Below are 15,262 nucleotides of genomic sequence, written 5' to 3'. Positions count from 1 at the left end.
GAGAGGACACAGGGAACTGAACAGATAACCAGGACCCAGCCAGTCCTAAGGTGTGCCAGCAGGCGGCCGTCACAGCCTCGCCCGACTGAAACACCCCGTGCCGGCAGTTCTGCCCACACTGCACTTCTCTTCTAGAAACACGTCTATCACCAGCCCCTCAGAACTGGAACCAGGAACTCGCTTGCTCTAAATAAACTAAACCCTAAGGACTCCGACCACACTAAGGGAGTCACTAGAACCTACCTGGGGGCTTCTCCCAGAGAACACAAAGTCAGCTGGAAAATTACTGTCCAGAACCTGTGCAGAATCTGGTCCACTTCTGGAGGCCACAGCATTAGCGCCACGTGCCGACAGAGCTGGCCCAACGGGCTTTTGGCCTCATGGCGGACGCCCATATCCTGCACCGGAACGGCTGGGCTCGACTCTCAGCCCCACTTCCTGACTCTGGCTTCCTGCTGACAACGACCCTCAGGGACAGCAGTGATGGCTCAGTCACTGGGACCCTGCCGTGTACCTGGGAGACCTGGCCTGAGCTCCCGGCTCCTCTTCTCAGCCTGGCCTAGCCCAGTCACTGCGAGGGTTTACGGAGTAAACCAGCAGACGGGAGAGCTCACGGTCCATCCGTCTCTCCCTACCCCAGCCCCCACCCCATTCAAATAAATACAGGAGTAAGATAGCTGGCCTCTGCCCTTCCAAATGACAAATGCTAGAACCTTCTGTAGCTCCTCTAAGCATAGACCTGCTGCCACAGAGCTGAAACACAGGCACAGCTGTCAGAGGGCTAATCAGCCAGACATTAGAACATTAGTTACCTGCCGAATATTTATGGAGTTTTTATTGAAAGCGAAATTGCCGAAATATTCAAAAAATTCCTTCAGCAGTAATTCTGCAAGAAAACAAAACAAAGAAATTAAGAAGAAAGTCTGTTTCAATCCAGAAAGGAACAGAGAAAAGAAAAACACGTACCTAGTGGTTCTGTGTTTCTTGACGGCTGAATCTTGTTCAAGTCACGCACGAACGTACAGTTGTTGCCTTCTATTACACATTTGTCTTCTGCACCTTAAACAAAGAAAAATATAAAGAACTCACATTACATTTCAAAGGTATTTCCTATTTCAGATAAGGAATCTGATTCAAATAAAAGTTATATACTAATGTAGTCTATTAGTACTTTATGAGTGTGTATATATTAAAATATTAAATATATACAAATTTAATATTTATAATATTTAATATATATCCTAATAAAGATATATAAATATAGTTATATACACACACAGTGAAAAGGATTTAAAACACCACTTAAAAAATGTTTGGAAACTAATACTATGGTGAAATTAATCCTACACTGACTTTAGCAAGCTAGAATTACTGTCCAATGACAAGGCAATGATTGCTAACCAATCTTTCGAGTTGATCAGTTTCAAAGTTACAAGTCAGCATGTGGGGAGTTCCATCTGTCATCAACCCCAATATGGCACATTCTCAATCAATGAGATGTCCACTTCTGTTTTTTTCTACCTTTTTATAAATTTATTCAACGATTCACATGTGACACAAATTGAATGCTCTCAGAGTTTTAAAAGATGGTGCAGAGGGGCCAGCATTGTGGCGTAGCGGGTAAAGCTGCTGCCTGTGACACCAGCATCCCATATCAGCACTGGTTCGGGTCCCAGCTGCTCCACTTCTGATCCAGCTCCGTGCTAATGTGCCTGGGAAAGCAGCAGAAGATGGCCCAAGTGCTTGGACCCCTGCACTCTTGGACACCAGGCTCCTATCTTTGGCCTGGCACAGCCCTAGCTGTTGTGGCCATTTGGGGAGTGAACCAGCGGATGGAAGATCTCTCCGTATCTCTCTCTCCCTCTCTGTAGCTCTGCCTTTCAAATAAATTAAAAAATAATAAAAACCCTCAGGGAGATTTCTACAGTGGAGCACTGTAGAGTGAGTAGAATCCAGCAGCTCAGGAAAACAATGCAGTCAGTGCACACTAGATGGCACACAGCGGGCACGTACACCCTGGGAGCACCAGTCCCCGGGGAGCACCCTCCTCTGCCACACTGCACAGTGCACACCTCCGCAGAACCCACAGTGACGCGCAAGCCGGTGCCCCAGCCTCTCTGCTCCACCTCTCTTCAAACTGCCAGGACTGCATCTGGATGACATGCAAGCTGTGCACTCCCTGCCCCACGCAGGAACTCCAAGGGCCACGATCCCTCCCCCAACGTGGCCTACAGACCAGCACGCAGGCATGCAACCCTCTGAGTGACGCTGATGCGTGGTTCTGAAGCCTACAGTCCCAGAGAGAAGTCAGAGCAAGATGAGCAAGGCTCCTCCAACCTCTGGTCTCCCTGTCTTTGTGTTTCTTCTCTGGAAGACCTAGGTTACTGACATAACCAGGACCTCCTAATAGCAAATCCTAGGCCCCGGCTGCAGAGGGCACAGCGCACACGCAGAGTTCCACTGAGACCTGCTCTCACCACGCCAGGGGTCTGCACTGTTGGTGCCACAGCGCCCGTCACATACTTTGATGTTCTTTCCGTTGCTGCCTTCTGGCAGCACTGTCTGACTCCAGCATTGTTAACACAGAAAGACGAGACCCACATCAAAGTATTTCTAGAAACAGACACTGATAAACACCCGAGACGGCCTCTCTGAGTGTTGCTTTTCACTACAAAGGTTTGTTTTTGTAAAAAAAGATTTTATTTATTTGCGAGATAAAGCTACAGACAGAGACAGGTCTTCTATCCACTGGTTCACTCCTCAAATGGCCACCATGGCTGGAGTGGGCTGATCCAAAGCCAGGAGCCGGGAGCTTCTTCTGGCTCTCCCACATGGGCCCCACACCGGCCCCACTACAGGGGTTTTAAACAAACTGAGACTTGAAGGGGAAGCGATTATCCTCTGATTTAAGAGGGGGGCTATTGGTATTTTTTCAAAATCCACAAGGCACTAAAACCTAACAGCTTGGCTGTCAAGTCTTTCCCCTCCACTCCTCTGTCTCTTGTGTCTCCACCGTAAGCTAACACCCAGACAACATTTACGTAGTCTGTGTCGTACAAGCACCACCAGCCACATGTGGCTATTGAAGTTAAAACCTACATTCCAGTCCCCCAGGCACACAAGCCACATCACAAGTGCTTAACAGGTAGAGGTGGCTAGTGGCCACAGGGCTGTAGAAAATTATGTTGGAGGGGCCAGTGCTGTGGCTTAGTGAGATAAGCCTCTGTGTACAGTGCTCACATCCCATATGGGCACAGGTTCAAGCCCTGGCTGCTCTACTTCTGACCCAGCTCTCTGCTGATGGTCTGGGAAAGCAGAAGAAGATGGCACAAGTTTTTGGGCCCCTGCACCTGCATGGGAAACCGAGAAGAAGCTCCTGGCTCCTAGCTTCGGATGGTGCCGCTCTGGCCATTGCGGGCAACTGGAGAATGAACCAGCAGATGAAATACCTCTCTCTCTCTCTTTGCCTCTCCTCTCTCTGTGTAGCTCTTTCAAATAAATAAATCTTCTAAAAAAAAAAACCAGAAACATCAAGTTTACATGAAGGCTTAGTATCTTTCTCTCTTATAAAAAAAAATCCTTTGCAGTGGTCCACCTCTTTTTTTTTTTTTTTTTTATTTTTTTGACAGGCAGAGTGGACAGTGAGAGAGAGACAGAGAGAAAGGTCTTCCTTTTTTGCCGTTGGTTCACCCTCCAATGGCCGCCGCGGTAGCGCGCTGCGGCCGGCACACCGCGCTGTTCCGATGGCAGGAGCCAGGTGCTTCTCCTGGTCTCCCATGGGGTGCAGAGCCCAAGCACTTGGGCCATCCTCCACTGCACTCCCTGGCCACAGCAGAGAGCTGGCCTGGAAGAGGGGCAACCAGGACAGAATCCGGTGCCCCAACCGGGACTAGAACCCGGTGTGCCGGCGCCGCAAGGCGGAGGATTAGCCTGTTGAGCCACGGCGCCGGCCGGTCCACCTCTTTTTTAAAACAAAACAAAACAAACGGGTCAGCAGTGATCAGGCGAGAGAAGCTGGCAGGCTGTCTCTGCTCTAGGAGTCAGCGCCGGCTGTTTCAGTTGGGGGGGGGGGGCAGTCCGAGCTCAGGCTCTGACCCATCTGAGGCAGGCCTCCCAGAGACTACACAAACGACATGAGGGATCTACTGAGAACAGAGGCCAGGCGGAGACGGCGACATGAGGGATCTACTGAGAACAGAGGCCAGGCGGAGACGGTGACCTTAGCGGACGACGGGAGAACCATTTACTCAGGCGGCCAGCAGCAAGTCAGATTCCATTACTATTAAAGCAGAGAGGACGCTGAGCCAACAGAAATCCCTCGGATGGGACAGGAACAGAATTCACTCAGGCGTCTCAGGTACAGTGCGGGCCAAAACCAGGCCACGGCTGCATTCAGAACAGGCTGCGTGGTGGGCAGTGGCCGCGGGAGAGAAAGCAGGACGCCACAGACAGGCTGGGAGCCTACCCAGCGAGGGCCAGCTGTAGGCAGAGATGGGGTAGACAGTGGAATCCGGCAGGTGACAGGGTGGAGAGGCAAAAGGACACGGTGATTGAGTCACCCTCAGAGTTCCCACAATTCTCTGCCTCTCACGCCCTGTGTGTTGTGCCTGATAGGAACGAATTGTTCAAACATTAGCTTAATCATCAACACTCACCACTATCATGACGTTTGCAGGAGAGTAAGAGGGGGCCTCAATGGGCTCAGACCTGACACACGTGCACAGACACGTGACGACAGACTCAGACCCAGACAGCGCTCCCACAAATGAGGAAGAAAGACGAACAAGCAAACAGATCCTCCTGTGGCACAGCAAGCCGGGCTCAGGGAGAGCCCACAGGAATAAAAGGGAAAATGAGGAGGCACCAGACGCCACCAGCGGCTGGGGAGGAAACGTACAGAGGCACGGGCTCGCCAACGTGGAAAGCCCACGTCAGGTGCAGCGACCACACAGAACACTGCTCGGGAGCTCACACTGTGGGGAACGACCTGGCTGCGAATGTGCCCATCCCAAGACCCAGACAGTCCACTTCTCACTAGTCCTCATAGAAACACGCACCCACGCTCACCAAACCACACCTGCTAGGACGTACACTTTAGCAGCTACTTCCAGGAGAGTGTGATGTACAACAGGGCTGAGCTGAGCTGTGCCGGGAGCACATGTGGTGCTGGCTGTAACGTGGGAACTCAGGCCAGCTGGCAAGTGGTGCAGAAAGCTGCACAATGAGCTGTGGCCAGGCAGCGGAAGCAGCACCAGCTCCACCCAAGAGCCTGGGCTTGATTCGACCAGGACGGAGACACCCACCAAAGTTACTGTCAATGGGGAAGACTCGGGAATGCCCATCCACAAACCACTCGGTGGCCACACAGAGGCCAGGGAGAACACAGAGTGTCTATGCATGTTCAGTGCCCCTTCATCACCTGCCTTTAGAACTGAGAATATTCTAGACCTCCTCCAGTAGGCCATCAAAATTTCAGTTCTTTCAGAATATAAATTAAAGAGCATGTTACACTTGAAGTAATGCGCCTAAGATGGCTTAAAAACTTCTACCTAAAAACACACTTAGAAGCTTTACAACATCATGAACTAGTTTTTGTACCTCGAATACACAAGCCTGGAAAGCCAGCTCTGAAACTGTGGCCCATCACGAGGGCCGTCTGGGAAACGTTTTTCTCCAGGTCACTCTAGTTGGTCAGCGGAGGGGGAGGCACACACAGTCTCACGACTAACACCAACATCCTCGCTAATGTGACGGACACAAGCTCTTGGCAAGTTCCCAAGCTCCCAGCCCCCACATCACCGGCTCTCCTGAGCCCTGGTGGGTGTCACCATCAGGAAGACAAATCCTATGACTCACAACCACCCAGGGTGCCGCACTGGGAACACGCGGCAGGTGCACACGCATGTGGGGTTAGCTGGGGAAGGCAAAGGACACCACTTCTCATCTTACTGGCTAGGGCTTTCAGGGACTCCAGCGTCGGCAGAATAGGAGGCGACCTCCTCTGGAGAAAGAAGATGACCATCATGGTGAGGGAGAAATTCGTGATCCAGGCGCCAGGAATGCTGCTCGTCAGGGAGTGTGCGCGAGCCCAGCACCGCACGCTGAACACCAGGGCTCTCACCCGGGAGTCCAGGGCGCCATACAGATAGAGGAGCTCCGAACTTTTCAAGGCAATCCTTCAAGAAAGAAAAACGAAAACAGTCTTCAAACTCCAAAATTATGATCCAAGAGCGAAACGCACACAGCCGTGGGAACAACATATCCCAACAGCTGACCATCCACAGGCACACGGCCCACCCCTGTGAGCTCAGCAGTGAGTCATTGAGCTGCAATACATAACCTCATGTGGCTGGGTCTGAGCATCATTCGGGACCACTGAGACACCTCTGGAATGCTGACCATCACAATGAAGTGCTGAAGCTCGGAACTGTAAAACCCAAGTTCCTAAAACAGCAACAGGGGTTCTGCCGAAGATATGCCGTCTGTGCACCTCAGATTCAGACCCTGGTTACCTGACCCATGGGCAGACAGCACAGCCTAAACACAGGAGAACACTGTACATGCTTTATCAAGACAGCATTTCATCTTAAAATTCTGATAGCGTGTACAATGGCCAAAGCGGCATAAGCCTAATATTTATAAAACCAAACTCCTCAGAGATAAAATGTCTGTTAAGAAATCAAGCTTCACTCTGGCCTCAGAATCAGCCCTTAAGGCATTCAGATCTGGCTAAAAAGCCCATGAGAGTATTTCAGGCATGGAAAGCCAAGACACTCTGGCAAAAAAATGACCTACATGAAAGATCTCTGTGGGCCGGCGCCGTGGCTTAACAGGCTAATCCTCCGCCTCGCAGCGCCGGCACACCGGGTTCTAGTCCTGGTTGGGGCGCCGGATTCTATCCCGGTTGTCCCTCTTCCAGGCCAGCTCTCTGCTATGGCCTGGGAAGGCAGTGGAGGATGGCCCAAGTCCTTGGGCCCTGCACCCGCATGGGAGACCGGGAGAAGCACCTGGCTCCTGGCTTCAGATCAGCACAATGCGCCGACCGCAGCGGCCATTGGAGGGTGAACCAACGGCAAAAAGGAAGACCTTTCTGTCTGTCTCTCTCTCTCTCACTATCCACTCTGCCTGTCAAAAAAAAAAAAAAGAAAGAAAGAAAGAAAGATCTCTGTGAATGAGATCCTGGTGGAAAGAAGGGGTCATCAAAGAAGGAGGTACCTTTCCCTGAAGGGAGGAGAGAACTTCCACTTTGACTATGGCCTTATCTAAATAATGTCGGAGTATGTGAACTCAAAAGGCTTCCATAGCCTTGGCAGCTCATACAAGAGCCTCGGTGATTACTGACGTCATAAATAAGAGTGCCAAACGTTAAATCAACAACAGGAGTCACTGTGCACTTGCTCCCCATGTAGGACCTCTACCCTTAATGAGTTGTACTATGAAAATTAATGCTAAAAATAGTCTTCAAACAGTACTTTATCTTTGTGTGTCTGTGTGGGTGCAAACTGTTGAAATCTTTACTTAGTATAAAGTTGATCTTCTGTATATAAAGATAATTAAAAATGCATCTAAACGAAAAATGGGATGGGAGAGGGAGTAGGAGATGGGATGGTTTGTGAGTGGGAGGGTGGTTATGGGGAGAAGAACTGCTATAATCCAAAAGTTGTACTTTTGAAATTTATATTTATTAAATAAAAGTTTTCTATATAAAAAAAGAAACCAAGCTTCAAAATGCATCTTCGATAAGATTCCTAATCAAAATGTTAAAATGCAAATTCAAAAAATTGTTCATTGAGAGTATTTAAAAATTGAGATTAGACTTACCAAAACGTTTCTTGTAATTTCTCAAAGAACCAACAGAGGGCACAAAATCATTTAACAGTATTAACTTAAAACCCTCTCCAAAGTACCACTGTGGCATTTACGTGCGGAGTTTAAAGAAACAGCAAATTAGAAACTCACAGTGATCATTTCACAAATGTAAGCCAAGCTAAATTAAACTGAAAAATAAACATCAAACAGTGCAAGGAATCTAATGCACAGAAACACTGCAAGTATAAAAACCTGAAGACAGTGGGGCTGGTGCTGTGACGTAGTAGGTTAAGCTGCTCTCTGCAGCACCGGCATCCTATATGGGCACCAGTTTGAATCCTGGTTGCTCCTTTTCTGATCTAGCTCTCTGCTGGTGTTTCCTGGGAAAGTAGCAGAAGATGGCCCAAGTGCTTGGGCCCCTGCACCCACAATGGGGACCTACATGAAGCTCCTGGCTCCTGGCTTAGGCCAGGCCCAGCCCCAGTCATTGGGGCCATTTGGGAAGTGAACCAGGAGATAGATGATTCTCTCTCTCTCTCCTCTCTCTCTCACTTAAACTCTCTCTCACTTAAAACTCTGCCTCTCTGCAATTCTGTCTTTCAAATAAATAAATCTAAAAAAAAAAACAAAAAAAAACAAAAAAAAACCTGTCCCAACAAGACAAATAAAACACTACATAGGGGCCGGTGCTGTGGCACAGCAGGTTAAAGCCCTGGCCTGAAGTGCTGGCATCCCATATGGGGCACTGGTTCTAATCCCAGCTGCTCCTCTTCCAATCCAGTTCTCTGCAATGGCCTAGGAAAGCAGTAGAAGATGGCCCAAGTCCTTGGGCCCCCCACGTGGGAGACCCGGAAGAAACTCCTGGCTCCTGGCTTTGGATCTGCGCAGCTCTGGCCATTGCGGCCATCTGGGGAGTGAACCAGTGGATAGAAGACCTCTCTCTCTGTCTCTATCTCTCTCTGTAACTCTGTCTTTCAAATAAATAAAATAAATCTTTCACAACACTGGAGTTAAGAAAACTCTTCAATTGAGATGGGTTCTGTACTGTGAATCCAGGAAAAGCAATCGAGTCTGGAAGAACTCATCATCGCTATCCCTGCCTGCTTTTTAAAGCAAGCAGGTTGAAGTTAACACGATCTGCAAATGTGCTGCAGGAACGCCATGCAGTCTGTGCAGACAACTCTAAGCACACAGAATGGACAGGCCAGAGGCTAGCTGCCACTCCCCTCTCTAAGCACACCTAGAAGACTCACACAGGACAAGCAAGCCCTCTTCCCACCGGCACGCGAGCCAGCTAAGAACAATGAAGCACGGCTGTTCTCCGATGTCAGGTATGCTGACATGGGAACGTCGAAGTTTCCGGAATGCCCAATCATCAACAGGCATAACGTAAGACAAAGGATTTCCTACTTGTCAGTTGAACAGCTTGGAGTTTCCAAAGTCCTCCGTGACAGTCCAAAGACTGCCTGCCCTGCGTGGCACTCTCACCTGTTATTGGTGGTCAGGTCACACTGGAAGCCAGACGCCTGGTGGGAGAAGCGCACGAGTGGGCAGCGAGCATTGAGGATCTTCTGCACCCCCACGCAGCCGGGGCCGAAGTGGTCCAGGCACTCGCCGATCACCGACAGGATCTTCTGGGTCGCGATCCTTTCTGAAGGAACATTTTTCACTTGAAATTCCAGCAAAAAATTCCCTACGGTCTGAATAACGAAAGCCTTTATAAACAGGGGCATTTTGTCAACAGGGATTTTCAAATAAACTTTCCTAGAAGGAAGTTCTAAATCATTTCTGGCAAAACAAACAAACAAACAAAAAAAAACCAACCAACCAACAAAAAACCCCGCAAAGTCAACGTTCTTCGTGCAACCCCAACCAAAAGCAGAATTAAAGACCCTGAGCTGCCTGGTGTCTGTCCAGGATATGAAGCACTACACTGAAAGCCCACTGGCTTGCTGCAGTCAGCTGGTGGTTACATGTCAGAGTGCGTTACAAGCAGAACCACTTACTCTGCAGGTCCAGGGAGCAGCATTTCCTTCCCTAATTAGCCAGTCTGTTTTAACAGATGCTGTAATCCCAGGCAGTGGGGGCATGGGCTCAAGAACAGTGGGTCATGGAAGATGATGGAAGAAACAGACCTAATTAAACAGGAATTTAATATCTAAAACAATGAACTCTGCAAATCACAGGGGTAAACCTATTTAACCAATGAGTCAAATAGCCATTCAAAAAAAAAAAATGAACTAGGTTCCCAGGCTGGTTCTCAAACTGACGTCAATCCAACGTGAATCAATGACTTCGATGTAAGAAAAAAAATCTATCAGTAAAGCACTAGATGGGGGGGCGGAGCGGAGGGTGCTTCTACAACCTTGAAATACTGAAGGATCCTCAAAGCGTGGTGCGAAAGTATAAAAGACACACATAAAGTGACTGCACAAAAAGTAGAGCCCTATTAAGACAAGGCAGGCACTCACTGCCAGATAAAACACAAAATCAACGACACAGGCCACTCAGAGGACCCATTTACCAAGGGTTTATACAAGTGAAAGGGGGGACCCACCTGGTTCTAAAATGGGCAGAAACAACTTGAGTAGTTTCTCATTACTGGAAGAAGTCAAATGGCTGGGAAACATAAAACACGCCCGTGGCGTTCTAGAAGCTAAAAAAGGAGGAATTAAAAGAGCGCCGAGAGCATTCACACATCGGGCAGAGGACCAGACTGCGCAGGCCACTGTGCAGAGCGCGGCGTCAGCTTCCTGCTGCTCACACGCTAGAAGGCGTCCTAGCCTTCTTCAGCGCAGCCTTCCTTGTGGCCCAGTCACCTCTGGGGGTTCCACCAGCTTAAGGAGGTGCCCTCCCTGCAGCCACCCCTCTCCCAAGGAACCCTCACGTCACTCCTGGACGTCTACCCCGCCCCTCCCGGATCAGCAGGGGATGGACACTGATGTGCGCACTGTAACAGGCGCCATGCGCTCAACCAGAGGTCTCTGGGAACTGGAACTTGGGCTCAGGGGTCATCAGGTGGCTGGAACACGGAGCTCAGACGCCGTGGGGCAGGCATCTACACCACCGTATGAAAAGGCAAAGAGGATCAGCGGGGTCTGGAAGGAGGAGCGAAGGGGACAGAGAGAACAGAACACTTGCTGGGTTCCTGCCAGCCGATGTTTCCTAACTCTGGTCCTCTCCCGAGATTCACCATCACATGAATTCCTGAACTTGGGTCCTGGGAGGCCTCCTCTACTCCTTTTCTTTGCTTAAACCAGTCTGTGTTTGTTTCTATCATGTACAACCAAAGAGCATCAACTAACAGAGACCCCCGTAGAGGGGCAGGGAGCTGCAGCTGGAGTGGGCAGAGTTCAGCAGCAGCTTGCAAGGACAGCATCCCTCACGGGAGTGCTAGTCTGAGGCCCAGCTGCTCTGCTTCCGATGCAGTTTCCTGCTGATGTGCCTGGCAAGGCAGCAGGGGATGGCCCACGGACACGGGCCCCCACCACCCATGTCGGAGTTCCTGATTACTGGCTTTTGCCTGGCCCGGCCCCAACCATCCTAGCCACTTGGGGAGTGAACCAGCAGATGGAACAGCTCTCGCTCTCTCTAACTCTTTCAAATAAATATACATTTTTTTAAAGTGATTAAGTTTCTCACTGTATTCTACTTGTAAGGTTTCTATTCACTCTGTTTTAAGACTTTAACAGTTTGCTTTTAGGTATAAGCTATTATATACATTTCTAAATAAATCTTGAATGACCCTTTTCTTTGAAAAAAAAAAAAAAAAGACTTATTTATTTGTGTAAAAGGCAGAGTGACAGAGAGCAAAATCTTCCTTCATTGGTTCACTCCCCAGGTGGCTGCAACACTCAGGGCTGGACCAGAAGCCGGGAGCCGGGAACCCCACCCAGGTCTCCCATGTGTGCAGCAGGGACCTAGGCACTGGAGCCTTTATCTGCTGCGTCCCAGGTGCACGGGCAGGGAGGTGGATAAGAGCAGAGCACAGGACTCGAACGTGAACCAGCACTCTGGTAAGGTATGCGGTGCCCCACATGGAGGCGTCACCTGCTGTGCCACATCTGCCTGCAGCCCCTTCTTAAAGCTTCATTTAGTTGTCTGAGAGGCAGAGAGAGAGAGACGGAGAGAGATTTCTTACACGCTGCTCCCTCTCCACCAAGTGCCTGCAACAGCCGGGGCTAGGCCAGGCTAAAGCCAGAAACCATGAACTCCTTCCGGATATGCCACGTGGGTGGCAGGAACTTAAACACTTGGGCCATCATCTGTGACCATCCCATCACCATCAGGTGCCTCAGCAGGGAGCTGGACCAGAACTCGAATAGTAGGACTCAACCTGCTCTCCAACATGGAATATCGCCGGCCCAAATGGCGGCTTAACCTACTGTGCCAACACCCGCCCAACACATTTATAATAACACCTCAGTAAGTCAGACCTCCACACAAAGTAACGTCAAGCTGCTCAGTGAGCCTGGAGCAGTGTCTTCTAGAATATCTTTTCTAAATACCATAACACTTCAGAAGCCTAAGAGTAAGATCCAACTCAAAGTTCCCAACGCTTCCCTCTGCTTCCAACAGAGAGACAAAAGTTCCCAACGTGCACAGTAACAAGGCAGACTACTGTCGCTGCTGCTGGTCAGTCTCTGACACCTATTTTTGCCCAACGCTGCCCCGACTGCTTCAATAGACAAGAACTAGCTCAGCTAAAGGGCGCTACACCAAGGTCAGCTAGAGAACCGGGGCCCCGAGAAGGCAAACGACACCCAAGGTCGCACAGCCGTGGTCGCACAGCTGTACGTAGAACTGAATCTGCAGCTCGCTCCCAGGGCTCCGGCTCTCTCTAACCACTAGAGCACACTGCCATGCTCCTCGACTATTCAGCTCCAAGTCCTTTATTCAACATAGTCCTAGTGACAACTGACTGAGCACCAAAAAGGAAACCTGTTGAAGTGAAATGGACACTATGAGAAAGTGACTTGATCAGCTCTTGTCCTGACTGTTGATGTACAACTTAATACTTTATCCCTTTTAGTATTTTTTTTTGTTCTACTTAATACTATTGGTTGAACTCTTTAATTAACACACAATTATTCTTAGGTGTTTAAATTTAACTGAAAAGTGATCCATGTTAAATATAAGAGTGGGAATAAAAGAGGGAAGAGATGTACAATTTGGGTCATGCTCAATCTGACTTGCGCCAAATGGTAGAGTTAGAAACGTGCCAGGGGATTCCAATTCAATCCCATCAAGGTGGCATGTTACCAATGCCATCTCACTAGTCAGTGATCAATTTCCGTTCACAATTGATCACACTGATAGGTCTAAGAGTCAAAGGGATCACATAAACAAGACTAATGTCTGCTAATATTAACTGATAGAATTAAAAAGGAGAGAATGATCCAATGATCCAACATGGGAAGCGGGATACACAGCAGACTCATAGAATAGCAGATGTCCTAAATAGCACTCTGGCCTCAGAATCAGCCCTTAAGGCATTCAGATCTGGCTAAAAAGCCCATGAGAGTATTTCAGGCATGGAAAGCCAAGACACTCTAGCAAAAAAAAAAGACCTAGATGAAAGATCTCTGTGAGTGAGATCCTGGTGGAAAGAAGGGGCCATCAAAGAAGGAGGTACCTTTCTCTGAAGGGAGGAGAGAACTTCCACTTTGACTATGACCTTGTCTAAATAAGATTGGAGTCGGCAAACTCAAAAGGCTTCCATAGCCTTGGCAACTCATGACAAGAGCCTAGGGTGATTACTGATGCCATAAACAAGAGTGTCGATTTGTTAAGTCAACAACAGGAGTCACTGTGTACTTACTCCTCATGTAGGATCTCTGTCTTCAGTGTGTTGTCCAATGTGAAGTAATGCTATAACTAGTATTCAAACAGTACTTTACACTTTGTGTTTCTGTGTGTGTGCAGTCTGTTGAAATCTTTACCTAATATATACTAAATTGATCTTCTGTATATAAAGAGAATTGAAAATGAATCTTGATGTGAATGGAATGGGAGAGGGAGCGGGAGATGGGAGGGTTGCGGGTGGGAGGGAAGTTATGGGGGAGGAAAAGCCACTGTAATCCATAAGTTGTACTTTGGAAATTTATATTTGTTAAATGAAAGTTAAAAAACAAAACAAAACATAGTCCTACACAGCTTTAGTGCCCCTACCAGAAACTTGTCACGCAGTGCACAGTCTTGAGAAAACTGACCCACTGAGCTTTTTAAAAAAGTTATCCGAGAGAGAGAGAGAGAGAGAGAGAAGAACAAAGAGAGAGAGCTCCCTTCCTCTCGTTCACTCCCCAAATGCCTGCGGTGGCAGGACTTGGCCAAGGCTGCTGCCAGGAATGGATGGGGGTGGCGGAAACCCAATTTCCTGAATGCTTACAGCTGCCCTAGGTCTACATTAGCAGGAAGCTGGAGTCAGGAGCGGGAGCCAGAAATCCAACCTGAGACTTGGCTAAGTCCCACCGCTGCCTGATCCAGGGAACCTGGAAGTGTCTCCTGTCCCGGCTAGCTTCAGCTCATTGTGTGTTGAGCATATCAGTATGAAGCACGCCAGGCACTACACTCCTAACTGCAGGATAAACAGACAGACTGGGGTTCTTGACCTACTCAAACTTACGACAGAGTGGGGAAAGCACACACCAACCACTGAACATGATGCAGAAGGAGTATGGAGACAGAAACAACAGAGACAGGCTGCAGAAAGGAGGGATTAATTTTGACTGGTGTCGGGGCCGGCACTGTAGTATAGTAGGTTAAGCCTCTGCCAAATGGTGCTGGTATCTCCTATGGGTGCTCCACTTCCGATCCAGCTCTCTGCTAGGTTCTGGGAAAGCAGTGGAAAATGGCCCAAATGCTTGGGCTCCTGCACCCACCTGGGAGACCCAGATGAGGCTCTTGGCTTTGGATTGGCTCAGCTCCAGGGGTTGTGGCCATTTGGGGAGTGAACCAGCAGATGGAAGACCTCTCTCTCTCTGTCTATAACTCTGCCTCTTAAATAAATAAATAAATCGCTAGATTTTTTTTTTTTGACTAGAGTGGAGGAAACAACTGGGGATAGCTTCAGGCAGGCGGGTGCGGTGAGAGCGGGTACCCCAAAGCTGCGCAAGCACGACAGCTGGGAGAGCAGGGAAAGCGCTCTCCTGACGGAGCCCCAGAGGCCAGGACACGGAGGCCACCATGCCCCAGCAGCACCTGGCTGCTCTGGGAGCGGCAGAGACAGGTCACTTCAACACTGCGCTAAGGGAAGACCTCTCCAAGTCTGAGGAAACCCAAACGGGGCTCTAAGTCACTGCAGCACAGACTGCAGGTGGGAAAATCAAGGCGACACCGGTAGCAAGGAAGTGGGGGACAGGATCCGGCTCCCAAGAACGCAGCAAAGCAAGCAAAGGCACTGAACACAGGAGACAAAAATCAAACAGCAGAAACATGCCCGAACCCTGTCAGT

The 15,262-nt window shown here is 49.2% G+C and overlaps 1 protein-coding gene across 2 annotated transcripts in view; it reads right to left on the bottom strand.

The window, feature by feature from the left end:
* The window catches only part of MTPAP (mitochondrial poly(A) polymerase), a 40,408-nt gene that overhangs the window by 1,860 nt on the left and 23,286 nt on the right, over nt 1-15,262 (bottom strand). For both annotated transcript variants that reach the window (XM_062211114.1, XM_062211115.1), the window contains 4 exons: nt 9,298-9,509; nt 5,950-6,176; nt 967-1,059; nt 813-886 (listed from right to left, as the gene is read on the bottom strand). In XM_062211114.1, coding sequence (XP_062067098.1) covers nt 813-886; nt 967-1,059; nt 5,950-6,176; nt 9,298-9,509 — 606 coding nt within the window. The remainder of the gene's footprint in view (nt 1-812; nt 887-966; nt 1,060-5,949; nt 6,177-9,297; nt 9,510-15,262) is intronic.

Source organism: Lepus europaeus, chromosome 14 (genome assembly GCF_033115175.1).
Source record: "Lepus europaeus isolate LE1 chromosome 14, mLepTim1.pri, whole genome shotgun sequence".
Lineage (NCBI taxonomy): Eukaryota > Metazoa > Chordata > Mammalia > Lagomorpha > Leporidae > Lepus > Lepus europaeus.
Note: the sequence above shows the minus strand (reverse complement) of the source record. Positions and strands in the feature narration are given on the sequence as shown.